At 43.8% G+C, this 25,432-nt stretch overlaps 2 protein-coding genes across 8 annotated transcripts in view; one reads left to right on the forward strand and one right to left on the reverse strand.

Moving 5' to 3' along the window:
- The window catches only part of LOC138981621 (ADP-ribosylhydrolase ARH3-like), a 197,769-nt gene that overhangs the window by 52,314 nt on the left and 120,023 nt on the right, over positions 1-25,432 (forward strand). The gene's annotated exons all lie outside the window — the stretch shown is intronic.
- LOC138981616 (streptococcal hemagglutinin-like) overlaps positions 1-25,432 on the reverse strand; it is a 79,661-nt gene that overhangs the window by 11,763 nt on the left and 42,466 nt on the right. Inside the window, exons 4-5 of one of the 7 annotated variants that reach the window (XR_011460673.1) lie at positions 7,291-8,258; positions 6,783-6,918 (exon numbers count right to left, since the gene is read on the reverse strand). The exons of 3 other annotated variants lie outside the window; for them this stretch is intronic. Coding sequence is in view for 3 of the 4 variants with exons in the window: in XM_070354591.1 (XP_070210692.1) it covers positions 7,645-8,258 (614 nt within the window). In the remaining variant the exon portion in view is untranslated. Of the gene's footprint in view, positions 1-1,670; positions 2,859-6,775; positions 8,259-25,432 lie in introns of those variants that run through there. 3 more of the 7 variants (XM_070354592.1, XM_070354594.1, XM_070354591.1) reach the window with 3 other exon arrangements.

Below are 25,432 nucleotides of genomic sequence, written 5' to 3' on the forward strand. Positions count from 1 at the left end.
ACGGCCCGAACTGAATTTGTTGCGCTGCCATTATCGTGCGCAATTCTGGTAAAAATATAAACCCGGTATGCCGAATTGAGTATAACGAAAGCCGATGTCAAATATACACAGGGATATTTTAAAATGACTTTCAAACTGTAAAAGCAGACAGCAGACCTTTTTATAAGCAATATGAATGACTGAATGTCCACATACAAGTCGAATGACGCCGTCCATTATGCTGACAAATGGGAACTAGCTTTGCGCATGAATTCATTGACATGAATTTCGACTGCGGAGGCTTTTGGCAAGCTGAAAACAGGCACGGGCAGGTTTTAGTGGAAAAAGTAAGTGTTTTTAATAAAAACGTCGGAGTAATGGGATAAATATCTTACACACCTCGTCCTGAATATCTTGCATATTTTCCCTCGGGTCGATTATCAGGTATTACCTCGCCAAAGGCTCGGTAATACCTGAAAATCGACCCTCGGGAAAATATGCAAGATAATCAGAACTCGGAGTGTGTAACCTATATTTATTCATTGCTGGGACAGCACAATACCCGAACCAAACTCAATACTTTCACAAGACAAAAAATTCCAGACGAGACAGAAATAGTTGTTTCAACCACAGTCATTCAAGTCCTTCACAAACAGCAATGGTATTTCATGTTCAGCTGTATGCAAAAAATATTCGATATAGTGTGTGTGTGGGGGGGGGGGGAAGAGAGTGTGTGTGTATGTGTGTGTGTGTGTGTGTGTGTGTGTGTGTGTGTGTGTGTGTGTGTGTGTGTGTATGACAGAGAGCGAGATACAAGTACGATGCAGACCTGTTTACCCCTAAAACATTGCATGTGTATTTTCTGGGAGCAAAATGAGGCAAATGTGTAGTTTTGTAATTGAATGTGTAGAATTTCTCGTCGACCTATCACAACAACAAGAACAATGATTGCTACTTTTTACCACATGTATTGATTGACTGACGGAAAAATGGGAATTGCAGACAGTGCAATGAGCATGATGTTTTCCTTTCCGCGAAGACAAGGCATGGGTAGTCCTGATGATATTTTGGCAGAAAGACTTGGTTCGGCGCATTGCTCGTCTTTTTCTTTTTGGTCGGTGGCCTTTCGGAGTCATTTTCTTCACAGTTCTCATCTTCACTTTCGTGTGCTCTGCGTTCAGCCATTGTGTCGAAACGCCCGCATGGTTTGGCAGTAACGCTTTCAGTTGTGCCCGGCATTTGCTGGGAGAAGCCTATTCGGCATTAACAAGCTACAACGCAACGCCCGTGGGCGCTGTACGCGCTGCACGCAGCAAACGACTGCTGGCCGAAAACATGGATTGGAAAATGGATCGGTCAAGGGAGATGAAGAAATTTACGGATTGTGATATGCGTTTGCGTGCAGGGACGGGGCGGTGTGAGAGCACAACGGGACAAGGAACAGGTGTAAAGACGAAAAAAAAAAAAAAAAAAAAAAAAAAAAAAAATTTTTTTTTATAAATACCGTTTGCGTAGAAAACGACAGACTTGCGTAGTTGCGTAGTATATTATTCAAATTCGTAGTTTACTACGCTCAATGTGTAGTGTAAACAGGTCTGACGATGACATCCGTTACAGTTAACGTTTATTGAAATACAATTCTCTCTCCCCCTCGCCCCTCTCTTTCTCTTACCCCCCCCCCCCCCCTCTCTCTCTCTTTTACAGCAGTTCCATTAATTAATGAACAATGCCAATGTCCTTAACTACATGCCACTAGTCCACACAAGTCACCACCCTGCTTTTCGACACCCGCTTCCATAAACTGAATACACACATATATATGCATTCTCACAAGCTTCGGGAACAAAAAAAAAACGCTTTCAAGAAATCCATGACCGGAGAATTGGACAAGAATTGTACGAAGTCTTTCTGATTGTAAAAACAGTCTTCGCACACACTGTAGGTTCTTCTCTTTGGCGTGACACTTCAAGATTTGGTAATGCTGGTTTGTTTCGGTGTGCGTTCCTGTGTTTGATGCAACTCTTGATCAGGACTACAAGTTACTGACATTGTCGGTTCAGTTCGGTGTGACACTTAAGGATGTGGTACTGCTTGATTTCCTAGATTCCGCGTTTCTCTGTTGGATTTGTCTCTTTAACTTTTGAGCTAAAGTTTATCAATGAACGGTTTGCTCTACTTTGGCAACTACAGCTTAACACTCGCGCGCCCATATATATATGAGAATACAATCCATGAAATCGGGGTTCCGCTCTTCTTCCGGGCGTTCTTCCTTAGGGTGTTACCTCGTAAACTCATGTTCGTAATTTGAACCCGTCATTGATTTTCCAATGCTTTCTCAGCGTGTCTTCTCAGGTTATCACGAGGCAGTTTAAAGCTCGACCCAAACTCTGAGCAGAGTCTCCTGGCATTCTTCTTTCGGCTGTAAACTCGTCACATCTGGACGTCTGTGTGTGTTGGTTCAGTTTTGGTTCCTCGGCATGTCTTATCAGGGTCCCAAGGGGAAGTTGAAGCTCTATAGAAACTCTGCGCACTGACTCTCCTCTAAGAATCCTCCTTCTCTTGCTGTAGCCACGCCATGTTCTGATCGTTATTAGAACCTGTAACCCCAGGCTGTTCGTGTTGATTCTGCTTTGCTTTCTCCGCATGTCTTCTCAGGGTCTCACGGGGAAGTTGAAGCTCCATAGAAACTCTGCGCATAGACTCTCCTCTAAGAACCCTCTGGATGCCGACGTTCATGGTCTCCGTGGAGTATTTCTTGTAGCCGTAGTGCGGGACGGCAATGTGATGCTCTCGATAAAAGTCGCCCTGGTCGTACGGAACGATGCCCATAGGCTGCAGATCTCTTGCAGCTGTCTCCTGGTTTCTGAAGTTGGGGCCGTCTGCAAAACACAACACATACATACAGAGTCTTCACTACCAATAAACTCCGAGTATTTTGTCTTCACATTCACGCGGGATTTGGACATATTTCAGCCACGGATGCGTAGTCACAAAGTTTTTCTTGAGTAACTTGTGAGTTTTTCTTTCGTAGTATCTCTGCTTACTATCACTTCCGTTGTTTTGAAATCTTAGTTGCTGTCGCATTTTGTCTTCAGCGTTTGGATTTTGCTACTTCTCATGTCCCTGCTTTTCGTAGTAGGATATTTTCTGCGTGTCTCTGCACACTATTCTTGTTTATTTCCCGGGCCGCCCCAACAGAATGGAATCCTCTCAATTTTCAGGGTTCTTCCTAACTTTGTGTACTTGTTTTTGTCCTTTTCTATATTGCAAAAATTGCATTGCGTAGTGTCTACTTCACAAATGGTGAAAACACACACACACACACACACACACACACACACACACACACACACACACACACACAACTAGTCTCACACTCACACGAGCGTCACCTGATGTTGCATACAATGTACATGTGCAAGCATTGATTCCAGGACCGACTCGAACACAATCCGCGCACACTTTCCTTTGCAAGCGTTAACCAGATGCACTATACATGGACAGTTAGTTCACAACACTGGGGAGAGAACTAAGAAGTCCAACAAGTCAAAGGTCAATTTCGTTCGCATTTTGACACTTTCCACAGAGAATCACCCCTCGATGCTTTCCATGGTGAATTACATACTTGGTCAATCAATCACCGCTCCCCCCCCCCCCCCCCCCTCTTCGTGATAAACTTGATCCTTTCTCAGACACTGAGTCAATGCAATCAACTGCTGCTCATTCTGCTCATACCTGAACCATTCATAACACCCCCACAAAGACAACAATTACTGATCAGCTTGGTTTACAACACAACACCCTCCCTGTTGAATTTGGACTTTTGTTCTTCTTCTTTTTGTCCTCCTCTTGACGCACTTGACACAAAGAGTCACAGAGATCCATAGCATCTGGTCACCCTCCACGTGAGACATCCCTCTCCGATAGTTCATAAAACTGGTAAGGACTCAAGGAGTTAACAAATATTGCTCAGTTTTGTTAGCACATTTTCCAAGATGAACTTTGCACATGACGCATTCTTCGAAACACGGAGGACTAACAGATACGGGTAGAACACTCGCTGATCCTTCTCCTCAATATTTATCCTCTCAGTATACAACGCTGATAAGTCAGTGCACAGTTACTGATCAGTCTGAGCAGCACCGCGGCATTTCCCGTGGTGGACGGGGCACTTGGACAGTTTGTAATACAGGGACCGGGAGGGCACAGAGCAGTGTTGTGACGCGGAGAGAATGCTGTGTCCCTGGTGTACAAGCTCCACGGCGCGATGCATGGCCTCCTGTGTGTACTGTTTGTATCCACGGGCCCGCCGCGACGTTCCCTCTACCGGCCATACAGCCTGATCCTGATCTTGTGCCCACCGCGATTCTGAAAGTACAAGTGCTCTGTTTTAGAATGTGTTTGAGGTGATTCCTATGGTTCGCTGGACGTTCAACATCAAGGCTTTTGTCTTCTACGAGGATGTAGCATCCCTCAAAACTGAAAGCGGTCAGCTCCTAAGAAAGAGCACATTCTGTTGTCCCTGTGTGTTCTTATCCACAGTTAAGTATATAAAATACGTAGATTTGAATACATAAAATGCGTAGATTTGAGGTCGGTACAGTGGTATGTGTCATGAAAGGACACCTGCAATGTAGGAACACACAAGGCCGATCCCAAGCGTGTCATCCCTTCAAAGGTACCAATGTTCTAGCCTCAAATCAACGTATTTTATTACCAAACTGAGTTCTCAGTGATTTTGCTTTGATAGAAAAATGCCTGTAACCACTCTTACACACATCATTGTGGCCTGCTCTCACAGGTACTGATGAAACGGAGCTCAACATAAGTATGTGAGAGTTGATATTGCAGTCCGTGCCCTACCATGGCAAACTTGCATCGGTCCTGCATAGCCAAATAGGTTGAAGAGAGGTTAAAACAAACAACCAACCAACTTAGGCTGTTGACACCTTTAAAAGAAAAGTCAAAACTGTAAATACTGACACTAAATACTAAAGTCACCAAAAACACTTCCATGAAAAATTCAGTTTACAGCTCTAACTCACCTCACATAATCGCTCTAGTCTCAGTTTCACACGCATGACCAAACTGAAAACAGCAGGCTGGGGAACTCATTTACTATTCAAACCGTAACTCTCCAAGAGCCAAAAGAACCCCCAACAAACTTTTTTTCTCTCCAGATTTCGCCCATTCTATTCAAACCACCTTGGGAGTTTTGTCCTTTTTCTTTTTAAATCCAGCTGATACAAAAAATATTGCCTTAGTCGGTATTGTATTCGTGTAAGTAAGCACCACTCTAAACGTACAATCCAAGGTTTGCCTATGTTTGTAGTCATGTCGTATAAGGTAAACTAGTAAGACAAACTATGTATGAAAATAGGGTTAGTGTTTCACAAAACGAAAAATGTTTCCAAATCATCGTGTTTATTGTGTGTCTGGCAGGGGGGTAGAGAGAGAGAGAGACATAGAGAGACAGACACTGATAGGGCTTGCGATTTAAAAAAAAATGCGTTATTCACACATAGCTGAATAAATCACACACACACACACACACACACACACACACACACACACACACACACACACACACACGCACTCACGCGATAAAATTATAAATGTAAGCACAAATCATATCAGTCCCTTTAATTTTATTATCAAACTGTCCGGGAATCCCATATAATAATTACAAATACATCTTTTTAATTATCAAAAACCTGCAATCAATATTATACAAAATCCATGATTTCACAACGACTGTTTGAACTGCTATATTATTCATTTAATTTTAAATCTGTAACGTAAATCATTGCACATAATATATAAACAATACAAAATGTACCACACCAACTGTAGTTAAAAGCAAACGCATTTAACAACAAACTCTCTCTCTCTCTCTCTCTCTCTCTCTCTCTCTCTCTCTCTCTCAAATTTGCAACACTGGCATGCACACCAACTGAAATCAAATCCATTCAGCACTGAGTAAAAATGACAGGAAACAAATTGAGAAAATAATTATACCGCTGTATTAACAGGGTTACTTTCATTTGAACTTGACACACAGCACCAATACCACCCATAGAATCTCGGCACCAGGGCTGATGTACACGAGAAAGTTACCAACTGGATGGGAGCCAGCCGTAGGGTCGGATTCGTAGAACTTTTAACAAAATGTAAATTGATGTCAACCAATCCGAACCCACGGCTGGCTCCCACCCGATCGGTACCTTTCTCGTGCACTTCGGCCGTGATCAGTATCATGGATGATCAACAACATTACTTCACACAGGTTTTGCTTTCCTGATTGTCCAGGTGGCTTTTGGTGTGTGATTGATGTGGTATTATGACTAAATTTTAATGGGTTATTTTCCCAACATGACTGTTGTTTCAATGTTTGCGTTCTCGCTGCCTCTTACAGTTCTCCCTTGAAAACAGCTAGTCTCCGTTGCTCTTTTTTTTTTCCTGTCTGGTTTTCCATTAATAAGGGTACGGGTGTCTTTTGTCTTTTATGTTTCTGATATCATCCAGTCCTGTCCTCTCATCGGTTTACCAAAGTGCGCACAATATGTATCCACACGTAAGTGTATGTTGAGCAATGGGTTAACAAAATACTGCTAAAAAGACCTTGCCACTCTTCCTCTCTGCACATCCTCGCATAATTGCACTTCTATTGCTTCGGAGCAAACTCTGGGTGCCTGATGTAGGCCCCAGCGCATTTGCCAGGGTGGCCTTTCTTGCAGTTCAGTAGCTGGTAGCCGAGCGTTCGCCGAGGGATGCAGTGCTCCTCAGCAGCCCGCATGACGCTAGTCCCCCAGTGAACCTTCTCGATCCCAACCGCCATGTCTTGCAAAGTGTAGCGTCTGCCGGGTCGCCCCTCGTAGAAGCCTGAGGAGGTCGTCTGATAGGTCCAGTTGGGCCAGACTGGAGGTCCTCCTCCTCCATCTGAAAAGCAGAAACATCAGCATCTGTCTCAGACGGACTTTTGACTAGAGGTTTCACATTTACTCACTTGGTGAGTGGTAACAGTTTTGTGTCGATCTTTCCTCAGTGGAGAAAAGCATACGAGTATTCGCTGCAGCTATCTGCCCTGTCGGCGTGAGCAAAGGTTCCAGCCAAAAATAGCATACAAATAAATAGACAAAATACATTTTTAAAAAGATAAATAAATAGATAAAGAATGAATAAATAAATAGATAAAATTAATGTTTTCTGTGAGTTTTAACGTTTTGAAGGGGTTCTCGGCTGCAGAAAAGAGTTCGCTGAACCTTCCTGAAGCTCCCAGAACAGGCCTTTTGAGTAAATAATTTGGATTACCAGTGATTTTTCTGCTTGAGGTTTGTGAAGGAAAGCATTTCTCCCCAACTGCATGAGTGTTTTTGCGTCATCTTGTTGGGGTGGGTGTTGCAGCTGTGGTACACACAAGAATTACTCGCAGAGTAATCATCTTCTTTTCTTTCGTTTTTGCTGTCCATTTAATCACAAGCCTAATTTATTTCATTCTGCGCTGATAATTCTTGTTTTGTTGCTTTCCCGGCTTCTTAAGAATGCATGCACTGATTGCAGCATTCGGGATAGTAAAGAGTACTTATTTTTTCAAAAAGTGATTTCATTCTAATTCTCGCCACCGAACATTCTACGAACCAGGCCAACATTTGCAGCCAGCCTCCTCTACGGCCACGAGTCTTCCATATCAAACTTCGACAGGGTGGACTCTGAATCTTCATCTCTTAGATCTTTTTCTTGAGAAAGGAATTCGTCCATAGGAGGAGGATTTTCGTCAGGTAAAGATCCTTCAGCAGTTTGCTGCTCTGGAGAAGGATCTTCGAAGACAGCGTCAACTGGGAAGGGAGCTTCTTCTACTGACGAACTTTCTTCCCGACGACCAGAGTCATCCATTGGCACCGGCAAAGGCTGCTGTGAAGGCTCATCCTCGCTCTGCTGCACGCTGCGCGCTTTCACCCTGCGATACAGCGACGTGAAGGGAACACCATTGTCCTTGGCGGACCTGCTGATAGATTTGCCCATCTCCACGTCGAGGAGGGCGGAGTCGATCTGACCCTGCGAGTACTGCATCCTGGGCCGTGGCCTGTAGGAGTTACCCGCAGCGGACATCCACAGCTGTCTGGATATGGCCGAAGCAAAGGCCGGGTGCTGCATGGGCGGCATCATCATAGGACTGAAACGAGAGAGTCCCGCTGCTGCTGCGTTCAGACCCCAGCTGCTGCTGATGCTGCCTTTCCGTGAAGATCCGCTTGACTGGAAAGTTCTGCTGCTCTGACCTTCTGGAAAAGACAAACGGAGCAGCCTGAAACTATCGGAGGGATTCTCAAGAGTTCAATAGTACTGTATAACACAACTTTTTGTCTTTTCTGTATTGGCTAATACATCTGCATGCGCTAACACATATAAGCAAACACAACAGCTATACAGTCTCCCACAGCAAAGTCAGTGGTTTAATGGTTCGGAAGTGTTCTGTTGAACTACGCCACAATGTTTGAGTTAGATTAGTCACACACGGCGTATTGAATCAATCCTGCGCAAAATGTGCTCAGGGTTTGTCGCGCAGCTCATGATGACTTTTCAGCTTTTCGTACAGCGAACTCAACGGCACTCCGTTGTCTATTGCAGACGCTTTCACAGTCTTGCCCCTTTCAACAACGTCTGCAATGGCCAAGTCCATTTGTTCCCGTGAGTACTGTTTAAGGTGCCTGGGCCCTTTGCGGAGAGACACAGTGAAAGGTTCAGTTCCGCCAAACCGCAGCTTAGATCCCAAAAGCATCCCAGAATCAGACAGGGGACTGTTACATTGCTCCTCAGCAAGACCTAGTCTTCCCCTGTTTCCAGCTGAAGTTTGGAATATTCTGAATCCCGGTCGATCTCCTGGAAGAAGAAGAAAAGAAAGGGAAATGGTATGTTGACTTGTTGGAACAATAAAGAGTCATCGAAAAATTTCTTACAACGGCAAGCTGTTAGTTAGAGCAGGTTTTGGTTAATTGACACCCAGTCAAAGAAACACAGTCACAATGCTTTAAACGTAACAAGACAGATGATATACGGCTCTGTGTGGATCGGAGCCGCGACATTACAAAAACAACAGACTGAATGCGGTGGAACATCTCCCGGCAATGCCTAGTGCCGTTCACAAATTCCGTGGTTTGCAAAGTCAAACACAACCAAATATCACCAAGTCTTTCCCTGAATACGCCAAAATTGTGTGCGCATAAACAGGCTTCTTTCGTAACAAACTAGTCCTCAAAAAAGCAGATCAAACATGTTGAAGTCTTTCCCTGAACTCATATAGATTCTGTGCAAGTATTTGTGTACTGGGCAATAAACGCTCCTTTCACAATAAAGAAAATCTTCTCACAGAAGCAGATTGGGCAACCATTTACTGAACACACTCGGAGCTTTTATGCAAGTGTTTATATGTCTGTGCAAATGAATCTCTTCTCACAGCGATTTAGTTTAGTCATCCTCATGCCGATCCTTCTCAGAGTCGTCGGGGTTCTTGTCTGCAGAGCGATTCTTCAGCTTCCTATACAAAGAGCGCAAAGGAACCCCGTGTTCACTGGCCGCCGTGCTGACAGATTTCCCCCTCTGCACGTCTTCTACCGCCTCGACCATCTGCTGCTCGGTGTACTGTTTCCTCAGCTTGCCCTGCTGGAACCCAATGGCTGTGTATGATGGCTCAGACAGCCCGGAAAGATTCTGTGCGTCTTCCCACAGTGTCGGTGGTCTTCCAAGCGGTCTGAATGCTAGGGAAGACGGCAAACCCAGAGCCATGGGTCGGAGTAGGTTTGAGAGGCTACGACGACCATCTGAAATCACAGAAACAAGACAGGGTCTTCTGTACCAGCGAGCCGAAAATGTCTCGAGGTTCTATAGCTACAAGGTTGTTTTTGTTTTTGTTGTGCTCGTGGATCGTGATGTTTGAGGCACTACAGCTTTCAGGTACACATTTGGTTCATTTTGTCTGTTGCTATCTACGTTTGTCTTTTAGTTTTCAGTTTTGGTTTAGTTGGGGTGTGTTGTGGTTTTGCGTTGCTTTTTTTTCTGTTGTTTATTTAGTTATTTTGTGCCTCCATGTGCCGCTAATCTACTTCTCTTGCCTTAGCTATATCCTATTTACTTTTCGGTTCTTCGGGCCTCAGTTTTCCGAGCAAACAGGGTTCACGGGCTGTCAGCATCGGGCTCAGACTGGAGGCGCTCCTGACTCTTGTCCTCCATGGAATCTTCCTTGGTTGTTCCAGAAGCCTCAGTCTGCTTGTCACTGGCTGTCCGGGTGGACCGCATCTTTAGCCTGTGGTACAGAGACCTAAGAGGAACGCCGTGGTCTTTGGCAGCATTGCGTACGAGTTTCCCTGCGTAGACATCCGCCATGGCAGCCGACATCTGACCAGACGAGTACTGCAGACGCATCCTGATACTTCGTTGACTGAACATAGAGCCAGGTTGATGAGGTGAAAAAGCTGTGTTGATGGGAGGAAATCTTCGCTCACTGCTCGAAGAGGCAAAGGGATGCCTAGCTATGGTCACATTGGATTCCACGGTCCTCCCGAGAATCGGGACCTGGTCTTGTCTTGAGACGGGAGGTCTGTCGCCTGGAAAATAGAAAACCACAGGTGGGCTCTGATTGGTTGGTTGTGTGTCTGTTTGGGTTATGGTTGCTGTTTTCTTCTTTTTTTTCTCCTTCAATGACAAATTATCCAGGCGCATTCAGATTCTCTAACTATCTTCCTGGTAAATATGTGAGCCAGCAACACAATCTTCTGATAAATTAGTAAATGTCAACTAACAAAATTAATCATTACAGCTGACTTGCCTACCTAAGACACACTCGTTTGAAGTTGTTTTCTTCTGTCTGGACCCGTGTGGAATGTGTAATAACCAACAACACTAAGATGCGTAAATCACGCTTTTGAAGTGGACTTACACAGGAAGCCAGAAGAAATGAATTACAGAAAAGAAAAGAAAGAGACGGACAGACAGAAGTAGATAGAAAATATATAAACTGAGAAACGACTTGAATCAGCCCAGAATCCCGCCAACATTCGCCAAAGATAAAAGGAAACAGGAATAATGTTTCTGTAAAGTGTTTTGTAGAGTACTTTTTTTGCAGTGTGGTATTTTGAACTTTTCGCATGATAACAGTCTGTTCAGTGTGATATAGTGCGAAGATCGTAACTAAACCCACCAAGGACGGAAATACAATTCGGTTTGCTTGATTGTTTGTATGTCACAGCTTGGTTAAACTGAGTAAGCCAATGCATCAAAGGATTATTGGTCCATCTTGGAAGTAATACCAAACGTAGCACACACACACACACAGGAGAGAGAGAGAGAGAGAGAGAGAGAGAGAGAGAGAGAGAGAGAGAGAGAGAGAGAGAGAGAGAGAGAGAGAGAGAGAGAGAGAGGTCAACGCAGACAAGTTGACCTCTGATGACATTTCTCAACAACAACAAAATTAACAGAAGCCAGCACTTGTCAGTTTGAGACATGCAATCACACGTGACATATGCTTTTTGCTTTAATTAAAAACACGATTGCAAAAGTAGATTTTGTTTATATGTACTCAGCACTTGTCAGTTTGAGACATGCAATCACACGTGACATATGCTTTTTGCTTTAATTAAAAACACGATTGCAAAAGTAGATTTTGTTTATATGTACTAAAACATACACAACGCGAGTCCAAAATGTCAGAATCAGCAAATTAACACAAGGGAAAGCACTTTTGATATAATTATGCTTTGAGGCTAATAGTTTTATTTCTGTCCTTGTGATAAAATTAAATGATCTTCAAACTGTTTATCAAAGAACAATGATTATAAAACAAAACATTTCCAATATAATAAAAGGCAAGAACTGCATTGATGATACCAGTTCAAACTTGCTTTACAATAATCCCTGTCGACCCTCCACCTGTCCGCCCCAAACCACAAAAACTACCAAACGTCTTGGTGTCCGATTAGCAGCACAGGTGAACCAACCTCCTCCAATAATCAAGCGCAACATCTCAAAACTGTTTCGTTCGAAATCAAAATCATACTCAACAGTACGCAACTTAAAAGAATGTAACAACACGCACCAAAATGAACCATCAAAACATTATAACTACAAACCAACTTAAAATAAGACATTTTCAGTGGGGAAACACCCCTAGTTTACACGATCACCAAATAGATCTTTTCTATCAAAAAAGAAAAAAAAATTACGATTCAGCGTCAGTGTCTTAATCCTTTTTTTCCAATTATGTTTTTCCTTCCTTGTAGTCAATATTGTCTAAATTTCTGAGTTTTCCTTCTTCCGTTTAAGGAAGAGGTAAAACGTGGACCTGGGAACACCGGTGATTTTGACAGCGTGCGCAACGCTCAACTCCCCGTTGAGCACGAGCTGCGCGGCCTGCTCGAACCTCTGGCTGTCGTAGTTCCTGTACGGCCTTGAACTTGTGCACGGCGTTAACGCTGGAACATAGCACCAAGGACAGTGCAGGATTTAGAATGAATTTGTTTCAAGTTTTTTCATCCCCTCCCAAACCCGCGAACTGTTACCCTAAAGGTGTACTCTGACACCATGCCCGGCATAGAAATGTCAATTTACATCTACACATGCATTTGATATCGGCCAAAAAATCGGCGAAGGTCCTTACATGTCCCATTGTCAATCCAGGCATGATATCGTGAAACATAAATCAAGCCTGAGAGCATGATTTGGTTTTTTTAAAGTACAGTCCAGCACCTCAGTTTCGTTGTTGTTTTTGTTTGTAAGCTGGGTCACACCCAACTGCTGGTGTTCGTTACATGAAGTTAACAGAAAGAAAGAATAGAAAAGCGTGCACTGCAGCCGGTGAATCGAACCGCTATTTACGAACACCACCCAATAGTTCTCTTCCGCACAACAGAAAGAGAGACACAGACGTAGGCGATGTACCAATATCGGTTTCAAGACATCACTAAATAATTATATTTCACCAGGGCGGCTTTAAAGCCCCTCGGTGCTAGGTTGTGTTTCTTCCTTCTTCTGTTTAATGAAGCGATAGAATGTGGATTTTGGAACGCCGGTGATTTTGACAGCATAAGAAACCGTCCACTCCCCGTTGAGCACGAGCTGCGCGGCCTGCTCAAACAGCTCGCTGTCGTAGTTCTTGTATATCCCGGGAGGGGTGTGATCACCTGAACTTGCCCACCGTCTAATCACTGGAACATAGCACCAAGGACAGCGCGTGTATTAGAAAGTGGGGGAGCTCCCATACCTCCAGATTGTCTTCAAACCCCCTTCCCCAAAGTCTTCACACACACCTTTGAAACAAGTAGATTAAATCGACGGTTTCAAAAAGTGTCCAATCATTGGTCTACACTCTAAAACTAGACACATAGTCCTTTACCCTGACGCGTGCATAGAAGTCGAAAGCCAGCGACTGTCAGCCATCAAGGGCGGGGATGTAGCTCAGTCGGTAGCGCGCTGGATTTGTATCCAGTTGGCCGCTGTCAGCGTGAGTTTGTCCCCACGTTCGGCGAGAGATTTATTTCTCAGAGTCAACTTTGTGTGCAGACTCTCCTCGGTGTCCGAACACCCCCGTGTGTACACGCAAGCACAAGACCAAGTGCGCACGAAAAAGATCCTGTAATCCATGTCAGAGTTCGGCGGGTTATAGAATCACAAAAATACCCAGCATGCTTCCTCCGAAAACGGCGTATGGCTGCCTAAATGGCGGGGTAAAAAAACGGTCATACACGTAAAATTCCACTCGTGCAAAAAACACGAGTGTACGTGGGAGTTTCAGCCCACGAACGAAGAAGAAGAAGAAGTCAGCCATCAACATATTGTTTGGGAATCCAAAAGATTGACAACAACAGAAAAATAAGAGTCTTTCATCTGGTTTGTTCTGGCATGCGCAGCTGATGTGGTTGTTAACTGTATATACTGTAAAACGTTCTGGTCCGCCAAAGAATCGCAGCGAATTCAAAAGATCCAGGAGGGGGAAACAAATGCAGACAGTAACGGGCCCATTGGGAAATTACAAGCACAAATACAAACGTAGCACATAACAGGGTTGCGTATTAACTCTCACCACTACACAATATGTTCCCGAGCAACCCACACGAGGGCCAGAATAAAACCGAATCACCATCCAACCACCTCAGAACTTTGGAACAATCTTGCCGGGGAAAAGGAATACCATCAAAAGCCCTACAACAAGAATGGCTTCCAACCTGTCTTCACTCCAAGCTTTCTTTTGTCATGATCAAACAAGAACCGCATAGAAAAAACAACAATACATTTCTATGTAACATAATTCAAATTGCTCAGCCACAGACAAAACCAGGAGCTTGACGGACACCAATTTGTTTGATGGCACAAAGTCAGGACTGGTGGATGGTGCCCTAAGGTTACAACTAGAACGGCCTGCGTGTGCTCTTCACTTCTTAAACAAACGTCGCACAGAAAATAGGGAAAGACCGCTGTCAGACAATTGTAGAGCCACAGATTTAAAACCAAGAGAGATTCGCGAATGCCACACAATCTTCATGGATGCCAGCAAGTCTTCATGAATACCACAATGTCCGAACAGTAATCGGCACTCCTACAAGTACTATTGGCTTTTTTTAACAGACGCTGCACAGAGGACGGGATGACGTGAGTTGCTGGACAAAACCAGGAGAGGTTCACGAATGCCAAACGGTGTCCAGTCGTTGATTTGCACCTCTACAAGGGCCTGTGTGGGCGCTACACTTCTTCAACAGACGCCGCACAGACGACTGAGGAACATTCATAGCTTGACCAGCCTCGATGGAAGAGGCCCCTTCGTGGACCATGGCCAGCGCTCTGTCCATGTCCTCTGGGCGGTAGTGTTTGTAGCCCGACACGGTGCTTCGCCACGGTCTGTCCGCCAGGTCCGGACCTGGAACAACACCAGCACAGGTCTCGTTTGGTTGAGGCTTCTGTTGGACATGGTTTTTGTACCTATAAAAGTCATACTCAACTGGAAAAGTGCGTTTTTGAAAGACAAACCTGACTTTACGTGTCTGATAGATTTCTAGATAAGTTAGGGTTTAAAGCCTATGTTTCTCTGTGGATTTAGTTTCCTTTTTATATGATAGTGCTTGTTCTACAGCTGCTGCTGTTGTTGCTGCAACTATAGCTTCTGTCGTTGTTCGCTTAGCTTTGCGTTGATAAACCACGTCTTTACCCGCTCCTCTTGTCTTCAGTCGAATCTACACCGTCCCCTACTTTGAAATGTCACGACTGCCATGCGATGTGTGGACATGCAATTTAAGGGCCGCAAAAGTTAGCAAGCTGAGACCTCAAAATCACGAAGGCAATCGGAATCCTGGCTGGTGTTTCGCCCCTTTACATGGCCCACTGTGGGCCGTGCAGTTCTTCAGGAAGCGGCGAATGGAAGAATAAGGAACGCGGGTTATTTTCTCAGCTTGATAGAGGGTTGAACCTTCGTGCACGAGGTCCATGGCACGGACGATATCTTCCTCGCCGTAACACTTGTAACCAAGGGAACGGGGCCGGTGGTTAGGAGGTGCAGTTGCCACCAAAAGACCTGGAACAGATCACCACGAGTGCTCCTGAGGATACTGATAGTGATGCTTGAGGTCTATTATATCAGATGATCTGAATACATTACGAAATCACTTCACGTATGACCCTGTTTAAAAATTGCCCAATGGCTTAAGCATGGGACCAGGCAATTTACACAAACGAACGACAGAACAAACTCAACCAGTAACGACAGAGAACACCACAAAGGCACACTTGGCGCTCTGACAAATACCAACAGGACACAGCACGTTTGGCCTTTTTTTACATTTAGTCAAGTTTTGACTAAATGTTTTAACATAGAGGGGGAATCGAGATGAGGGTCGTGGTGTATGTGTGTGTGTGTGTGTGTGTGTGTGTGTGTGTGTGTGTGTGTATGTGTGTGTGTGTGTGTGTGTGTCTGTGTGTGTGTTTAGAGCGATTCAGAGTAAACTACTGGACTGATCTTTAGGAAAATTTTACATGAGAGTTCCTGGGTATGATATCCCCAGACGTTTTTTTAATTTTTTCGATCAATGTCTTTGATGACGTCATATCCGGCTTTTTGTAAAAGTTAAGGTGGCACTATCACACCCTCATTTTTCAATGAAATTGATTGAAATATTTGTAAAGCAATCTTCGACGAAGGCCGGACTTCGGTATTGCATTTCAGCTTGGTGGCTTAAAAATTAATTACATGTAATGACTTTGGTCATTAAAAATCAAAATTGTAATAACATTTTTTTGTATATAAAACGATTCAAATTTACGTTCATCTTATTCTACATCATTTCCTAATTCCAAAAACATATAAATTGTTATATTTGGATTAAAAACAATCTGAAAATTAAAAATATAAAAATTATTATCAAAATTAAATTTCCGAAATCGATTTAAAAACAATTTCATCTTATTCCTTGTTGGTTCCTGATTCCAAAAACATATAGATATGATATGTTTGGATTAAAAACACGCTCAGAAAGTTAAAACAAAGAGAGGCACAGAAACGCGTGCTATGCAGCACAGCGAAACCACTGCCGTGCTAAACAGGCTCGTCAGTTTCACCCCGTTTTGCACAAGCGGCGGACTACGGTCATTGTGAAAAAATGCAGTGCGTTCAGTTTCATTCTGTGAGTTCCACAGCTTGACTAAATGTAGTAATTTCTCCTTACGCGACTTGCTCTCTCTCTCTCAAAATGTTTTTCCACGCACACTGTCTCTCTCACATTTGCTATGCATCTACTGTCTGGTGCAATGCCAGTGATGTTCATATAAAGAAAATAAACACACTTCACAAGAGAGGTGTAAAGTTATTAAACCGAGATCCCAATATGACTACTCAAGAAAAATACACTCAACTGAACATTCTTCCGCTACATCAGCAGTTCTTTTTAAATGCTAGTGTTTTCATGTTTAAAATGTACAACCATGAAACACCTTCATACATCCAAGACCTGTTTGAGCGTCCTCCTGGTAGAGCGAGGCTTTTGAATTATACGCTACCGCTCCCACGCATTGATTTGTATAAATCTAGTTTATCCTACTGGGGATCGCTTGTGTGGAATATACTTCCAATGTACTGTAAAACATGTCAAACCCTTTCATCTTTTAAAAAAAATGTTCGAAAATATCTTTGTCAAAAATAATTCTCTCTCTCTCTCTCCTCTCTCTCTCTCTGAATCTGAATCTCTCTCTCTCTCTCTCTCTCTCTCTCTCTCTCTCTCTTTCAACTACTGAAAAACATTTATTCAAAACGGCTGCAAAAGCTCGAGAAAGTCGCAACCCTGCAGCACTGACTGTCACTTCTAAAGGGTCTGACGGTATTGGCACGTAAGTGCCTGGCATTATTAGTTTCACATGGCAACCAATGAAAGCAGTGCACCGACTGCGATGTAGTTCAACTTAAATGCCTGCGGTTTACGCCTTCAAAAAAAGCTTCATGACTGTGAAGCATCGACTACAGTTTGATCGTTGGCGGGTAGGCGCATGCGACTCACTGTCAATGCAGAACGTTGACACTGGGGGCCTAGTTTTCCCTGGCACCACGGCATGGCTTCACTCTGATTCAGCGCGAGCCTGGTGCTTGTGAACAACTTACAATGAATGTGATTCAAGTCGTTTGGACCTGGTCGTACGAACTCAGGCCTGGAAGTTGGAGTATAACCCCCCATTGTGGCCCGTGCACTGGTGTGTGCGACACACTATCATTGTAGAATATTCACCCTTGGTGTTTCCGTGTCTCTAGACGTCATCGATGCAATTTTAATCATGGCGAGTCAGCCGCCTGTGGTGCAACATCAGTACTGTGGTTCCAGTCGTGTGGACAATGTCCAACGTCGCACAGTATCAGGCCGGAAAATGGGATTGTGACCGTACTTTGCAAGGACCCGTCTTACGCGTGCACTTAGTGACGTACATGCTATAGTATACACTATCAGGCCTTTCACTCAAGCAGTGGGGACCTGGTCCAATGCAGTACTTCTCTTCTCCTTCTTCTTCGTTCATGGGCTGAAACTCTCACGTTCGCTCATGTTTTTGCGTGAGAGGGGTTTTACGTGTATGACCGTTTTTACCCCGCCATTCAGGCAGCCATATGCCGATTTCGGGGGAGAATGCAGAACAAAATCAGGCCTGGAACTTGGAGTCTGGCCGCACTGCAGCGCCTTTGCAAGGACCCGAGTGGCACGTGCATTTCTTCAAATGACGTCGAATAGTGGCGTCAGGGACCCGGGTGGCTGACTCAGCCTGAATCAAGCTGGCGCCTCGGTGGATCATGTCGATGGCCGTCTTAATGTCCGCCTCGCTGTACTCTTTGTAGGTCCGAAAAAAGTTACGTTGGCCTGAACTCTCTCCGAACCTGCCTGCCCCTGGAACAAAGCACCACCAGAAAGTTCTCCTGAGGATAGCTGTCGGAATGAAGAAATGCCTTAACATGTCTTAATTTCCTATCTTGGAATGTCTACCAGTTCGTACATGGTGTCGTTTGTTTTGAGCGTTGTTGTCGTTAGTTTAATAGTTCGTGTATGCGTGAGTGCGTGAGAGAGAACTGGCGAATTCCCTCCAATTTGTTTACAACGAGTGGAAAACAACCCTTCAGACCTAGGCGACTCTTGTATCGAAGACACACAACTCTCTGCTTCTCTTAATCGCACTAACATGAAAAAAATAGAGAGTATGCACAGTTTTATTGGTGTAATCAATATCGACTTAGAAACATACAGCACCTACTTATAGTCATTACATGCCAATCGTCAGCGTCATAATAATACGATAACATGTACGTTCTCGCACTAGAGAATGCAGATTATCTTTCTTTTTAATCCTAGAGTACCCGAAGGGGAAACAAATACATGTACCAACACTAAAATGTACAGAACAGGTGAATAGTCATCAGAGAAATTACCCAAAAAACACACAAAACAAAACAAAACACACACTCCAAGAACGACAGTTTACTGAACAGCTTTCCAAGAAAGGAAACTCAGGAAACAAAGTAAAAAGTCTTGCCTAAAAACAATCAAAAGCAAACACTTAAACAAAAAGTACAACACACAATGGACACTTTGATTTATCTGCATAAAACGCTGACGAAAAGTAAAAGCTATATACATGCTAAAAAGTACAAACTGAAAGTATAAAAACGAACGAATCATCATTTGGACTTATTCCCCTGGTCAGATGCGAAGAAATCAAGTTTGAAAACTGTTTGGGACCAAACTTAGCTGCCGAAATGATTTCTCTTAGACACGTTTCCAAACCATAAGATATCCAAAAACCGACGCATGTGTATTGATGTGAAGACCAGCGCTTTAAACTTAAGGTATGAATCACTTGATGCCGTAGCAACTAGTCACAAACTTCTTCCGGTAATGCGCAATGTCCGACTGCGATTATTCCAAAAATAACCATATGTCATTCGCATGACTGTCAGCCTGTGGGCGGGGATGTAGCTCAGTCGGTAGCGCGCTGGATTTGTATCCAGTTGGCCGCTGTCAGCGTGAGTTCGTCCCCACGTTCGGCGAGAGATTTATTTCTCAGAGTCAACTTTGTGTGCAGACTCTCCTCGGTGTCCGAACACCCCCGTGTGTACACGCAAGCACAAGACCAAGTGCGCACGAAAAAGATCCTGTAATCCATGTCAGAGTTCGGTGGGTTATAGAAACACGAAAATACCCAGCATGCTTCCTCCGAAAGCGGCGTATGGCTGCCTAAATGGCGGGGTAAAAACGGTCATACACGTAAAAGCAGTGGGAGTTTCACCCCATGAACGAACAAACAAACTGTCAGTCTAGTTTTGCAAATAGCTGGATCATTGGCTTTCCTGCTTCTGGACAAAGATACCACTGTATCATCACTGGTTTCATGTCGATGATAGGCATAGTGACAGGCCCCGGCGTCATTCCAATGACTGTAAGACTAGTTCTGCAAATAGCTTGATTCTGGGCAATCCTGGTTCTGGACAAAGCCACTACTGTACCACACGGTTTCACGTCGACGATAAGCGTTGTGACAGACCCCGCTATGTGCTTTGCAGGCCCATGTCATTCGCATGACAGTAGTCCTGGGTACACCCGTCTCTGCTTCTGTCTCCCTCAGGGTGGCCCCGAGGTGCACGAGCTCCATTGCACGTGCACGATCACCCCTTGTGTAATTATTTGTCCACGTGGGCCAGGCTTGTTGAGCCCAAGCGAAAGCTGGCCCTGTATTCTGTGGTGGGCCTGGAACACAGAACAGGGGCGTCTCCTTAGCAATGGATTAACTGTGGTGGGGTGCTGATCTCCAGACTGACAATGTAACATGCAGTTGTTTCTAAATTCCTTCTTTCAATTTGGGATGTATTTTCCGCACAGAATGATCGCTGCTTAGAATACGTTACAAATCTCAACAAGGAGTTGTCAATTTGCGCTTCCTTTCACGACTCGTGACTTGTTAAGTAAAGCCAATTGCATGGCATAAAAACAATTATAGGCACAACTATCTGTCCGAGTATCAAACAGTGGCAGTAGTGTGGAAGTTTGATTATTTCTAGTATAATTCATATTATATATGATTTTATGTTTGAATCTTATGTGTAACTGTGCACGCTCTACGGATACGAAGTCAAGTAAATGTCAGACATTCGGGCTGACAATGTGACACACTTCTATTCACAATAGGTGCTTCACTTGATAGTAGATTTACGGTCATCCGTCATATTGATACATGTTTTTGTTTTAGTGCACACCCTATTCATAAACATGTACGTCGATATTATCGGCCATCGAATAAGCTGTCAACTTTTGATCGCTCCGTCCATGTGATTCAATTGGACGCACAGTATTTACGTCAATAGGACTAACATTGGGGATGTGTTCATTAACTATTTGCTGCTCATCCTTTTGATTACGTGTTTTATTTCTTGGACCATCACGTTTAAATCGTGAGAAAGTGCAAGGGTATTTGATTCTAGCTGTTCACACTATATTTGATACTACGATATATTTGACAAGTAAAATTTTTTAAGGCAAAGCTCAGGACCACCAAAGACAAGGCACAGTCTTTTATCTTCTCTGACATTCATGCAATGGTGGATACGCTGTTTGACACAAAACACAAGTCGCGTAAGGCGAAAATACAACATTTAGTCAAGCTCAGTCGAACTCACAGAATGAAACTGAACGCATTGCATTTTTTCCGCAAGACCGTAAACTCGTAGCATCGTCTGTCCACCGCTCGTGGCAAAGGCAGTGAAATTAACAATCCAGAAAAGCGCGGTAGCGGTTGCGCTGAGGAGGATAGCACGCTTTTCTATATCTCTATTCTTTTTAACTTTCTGAACGTGTTTTTAATCCAAACATATCATATCTATATGTTTTTGGAATCAGGAACCGACAAGGAATAAGATGAAATTGTTTTTAAATCGATTTTGGAAATTTAATTTTAATCATAATTTTTATACTTTTAATTTTCAGAGATTGTTTTTAATCCGAATATAACATACTTATATGATTTTGAAATCAGAAAATGATGAAGAATAAGATAAACGTAATTTTGGATCGTTTTATAAAAAAATGATTTTAATTACAATTTTCAGATTTTTAAAGGCACAGTAAGCCTCCCGTAAACCATCACAGATACGGTCAGGCTTTTACACACAGTACAAACACCCTTTCATTTAAACACTCACCGATTGAGAACATCCTAGGTGCCCTCCGTAAAGAGCGAACAATTTTCAAAGAATTTATTTTTGCGTGGTTTATCTTACCCCTGAGCCATCGTGAACCCGTGTGATCCAGTTTCCCTTTTTCACAATGTAGTCGTCAGTTAGTTATTTGAATGCGACTATTTACAATAGCACGTTTTTATGCACGAAACAAACGGCTGTGGTTCACAAGAACTCTAGCGATGGCTTTTGACTGTTGAGAGGAACGGCGATATGCACTGATAAACCGGCGTCGTCTGCTACCTGCGTGACCCTGCTTCCGGGCTTTTCTTTTTTCCAACTTTCACAACTTCGAATTGTACTGATCTTGTCTTGATGAAAAAAGAATTCTTTTATGATTAAAGAATGTTTGTGTAACAAGCTGTCAATTTATTATTTAGATTTTAAAAGTTAGGTCTAGCGCAAAAACGCACCACGGTCCAAAAACATTTTGATAATCATCGATTCACGGCTATCGCCAGTTTACATCGATAGAATGAGACCCGAAGGGAAGTAACTCATGTTTGACCTGAGTTCAGGATGGGTCCAAAAAGTGTTCGAGACAATCTGCAAAATTAATTCTTTAAAAATTGCTCGCTCTTTACGTAGGGCACCTAGGATGTTCCCGTTTGGTGAGCGTTCAAATGGAAGGGTGTTTGTACTGTGTGTAAAAGCCTGACAGTATCTGTGATGGTTTAGGGGAGGCTTACTGTCCGGGGGTGAATTCCGGTATTCATAACAGCCGTCCAGCACCAAAACGAGGCGCCATTGCTGTTGAGGCCAAGTCCACGAAAATAAATTCTTTGAAAATTTCTCACGCTCGACAGAAAGCAGCCAGGATGTTCCCGTTCGGTGAGCGTTCAAATGGAAGTATGCTTGTACTATATGTAGACGATCGGGGAGCTCTGTGATGGTTTACGGGAGGCTTACTGTGCTTTTAATGACCAAAGTCATTTATTAATTTTTAAGCCTCCAAGCTGAAATGCAATACCAAAGTCCGGCCTTCGTCAAAGATTTCTTGGCCAAATGTTCAATCAATTTGATTGAAAAATGAAGGTGTGACAGTGCCGCCTCAACTTTTACAAAATGCCGGATATGACGTCATCCAAGACATTTATCGAAAAAAATGAAAAAAACCTCTGGGGATATCATACCCAGGAACTCTCATGAAAATTTCCATAAAGATCGGTCCAGTAGTTTACTCTGAATCGCTCTAGACACACACAGACAGACAGCCAGACACACACACACACACATACACCACGACCCTCGTCTCGATTCCCCCTCATTGTTAAAACATTTTGTCAAAACTTGACTAAATGTAAAAAGAAGGGATGAAAGTTCGTTCAAGGAGATATTCAAATAGCCGGATCGTTTGACTCTACTGCGTCACCCCACCCCACTGCGTCACCCCACCCCACCCCAATCCCTCCTTTAGCAGTAGTTTCAATCGGTAAATGTCACTAAAACGTCGCCTGTGTATCTCTACCCCTTCCAGGCAAGCAGCACAGTGTCAGTCCCGAAGGCATGTCACGATAGACCCAGACAACTCCTAGAAAATCGCTGACAGCACTTTTCTTAAAGCTGTTTCTTTGGACAAACTAAATGAGAAATTCGTCTTGTTTATATTGGTCTTGTTGCTGCTGCTGTTATTGAGTTGTTGCTGCCGTTGTTATTGTTTTCATTCCCCACAGTTCTGGTTTGAAGGGTAAGCCGGGCCAAGACCAACCGCATCCGCCTGCTGGTGCTGGAATCCCAGCACGTCTACAGCAGCTCCCTGCGGAGTCCCAACAGCTGTTTCTTGCGAAACACTAACTCTGACAAAGTCCCCTCTCAGCTCGGCTCCTTGGCAGGGGCCGCAGTGCCTGTTGCACGCCCTGGCTGTGCGAATGAGAGTGGTTTTGGGGACACCGGTCTGGCTGACGGCCTGCCTGAAGGAGAACCCCTGGTGCACAAGTTCCAGGGCCAGCTGACGGTCCTGCTTGGTGTGCGTCTGCGTCCTCCTATACTGGCGGATGTCAGTGCTCTGCGGCCAGGGACCCTCCCACGGCCCTGGAAAGGGAACAAACAAATGTACCTCTGGCTAAGGGGGGCCGTATTCTGTTGTCCTGAGTATAAGGGAAACACACATACACACATTCACAAATGTTTGCAACTTGGACTCGCTTATTTCTAATTTTTGTGTGTGTTGCACGTCGCATGTCCAAACAACCACATATAAGCTCAACAGAACACCTCTCTCCGCCTTCTCTCACACTTATTAACTCCGGTTTGAATCTGTCTCCTGTTACTTGTGGTCATCATCTTCAACGACAACGAATACAAACACGGATGGCACAATACGTACATGTAGAAGCTTTGACAATGACATCATTCATGGACAGGGAGTGTTTTATAAAGATAAGTTCTTTCTTTCTTTATTTGGTGTTTAACGTCGTTTTCAACCACGAAGGTTATATCGCGACGAGGGAAAGGGGGGAGATGGGAATAAAGATAAGTATAAGGATAAGATCAGGATACAATTTCATATAGTCCTGTGAGGTTACCCCCATGGACATTCGGGCTGCTTTTTCACTGGGGAAAGCGAGCTGCCATACAGTACGGCGCTACCCAATTTGCGTTTTTTTTCTCTGCATGCGCGTATTATGTTCCCTGACCTTTTCAGTCCCAAAGGCATGTCACCATAGACATAGACATTCTATTCTGTTCGCTGACTCCTAGTAAATTGCTGACAGCACTCTCCTCCTTTCGTTGGACAAACTAAATCAGACAGATAATAAGCAGGACTCATGGGTGAAACTGATCAGAATTGAAAATAAGGAAAATGAGGCCGGGGTCCAGGGGCCGCCCAGGCCCTGGTGGGGTGCAGGGGCAACGCCCTGCTAGGGGGCCCAGTGGGGCAAAGCCCCCCGGAAGAAAACAAAAAATCAGGCTTTTAAGGGTAAAAGTAGGCCTATCCTGGTATCTCAAACACACAAATTTGCACATTAAACAATGGTAACAAATGCCAAGCTGTAGTCCGAAAATTCGCGCACCCAGTGAAACAAAGACTCAGCGATGTCCGGTGACTGTGTTAGGGGAAATACGGATCGGATCGCAGGCGAAAAAAAAAAAAAAAAAAAATTTAATTTTTTTTTAACTTTTTTTTTAAAGATTTTCAAAATAAGGAATTCCTTATTTGACCAATTTCATTTGGCGGATTTCCGCCTTGAGGCGGAAAAGTTTCACCCATGAGGACTGTCGCGTATTCATTTTTCTCCGCCCTCTGTTGTTCAAACAACCGAAATAAACACAAGAAAGGGGCCGGGGGGAAAAGCTTTTTGGTAATATCATACGATTAGTACTTGCTGTTACATGCAGTCTCCTAAAGAGGAGTATATGAACCATCAAATCAAGTTATATTATTACATTTTGGAGGCCTGGTCACTGACGACAAGAGGTTGTTCGGTGTGGTGGTTGTGGTGTTTAATCACATGCTAAAAGAATCTAAGTTGTTCATTTGTTTCCTTCTGTTCGTGTGCTTTAATTATTTTTTGAGTTTGTGTAAAGCAAGTTATACGTTTTTAGAATATGAACCATACCATCATAACTTCACGCTCTGTCAGTCACAGAGGTTTTCAGTCTTACACGCTAAAGGAATCTGTGCTAAACGGTGAAACTCTCCTGGAGCACGAACTTAGTTTCTTGCTGGGGTCCATTGAAACGATCCGCTCTGTTGTTGAAAGGCCGTTCCCGGTTGTTCGAATG

Source organism: Littorina saxatilis, linkage group LG12, assembly GCF_037325665.1.
Source record: "Littorina saxatilis isolate snail1 linkage group LG12, US_GU_Lsax_2.0, whole genome shotgun sequence".
NCBI lineage: Eukaryota > Metazoa > Mollusca > Gastropoda > Littorinimorpha > Littorinidae > Littorina > Littorina saxatilis.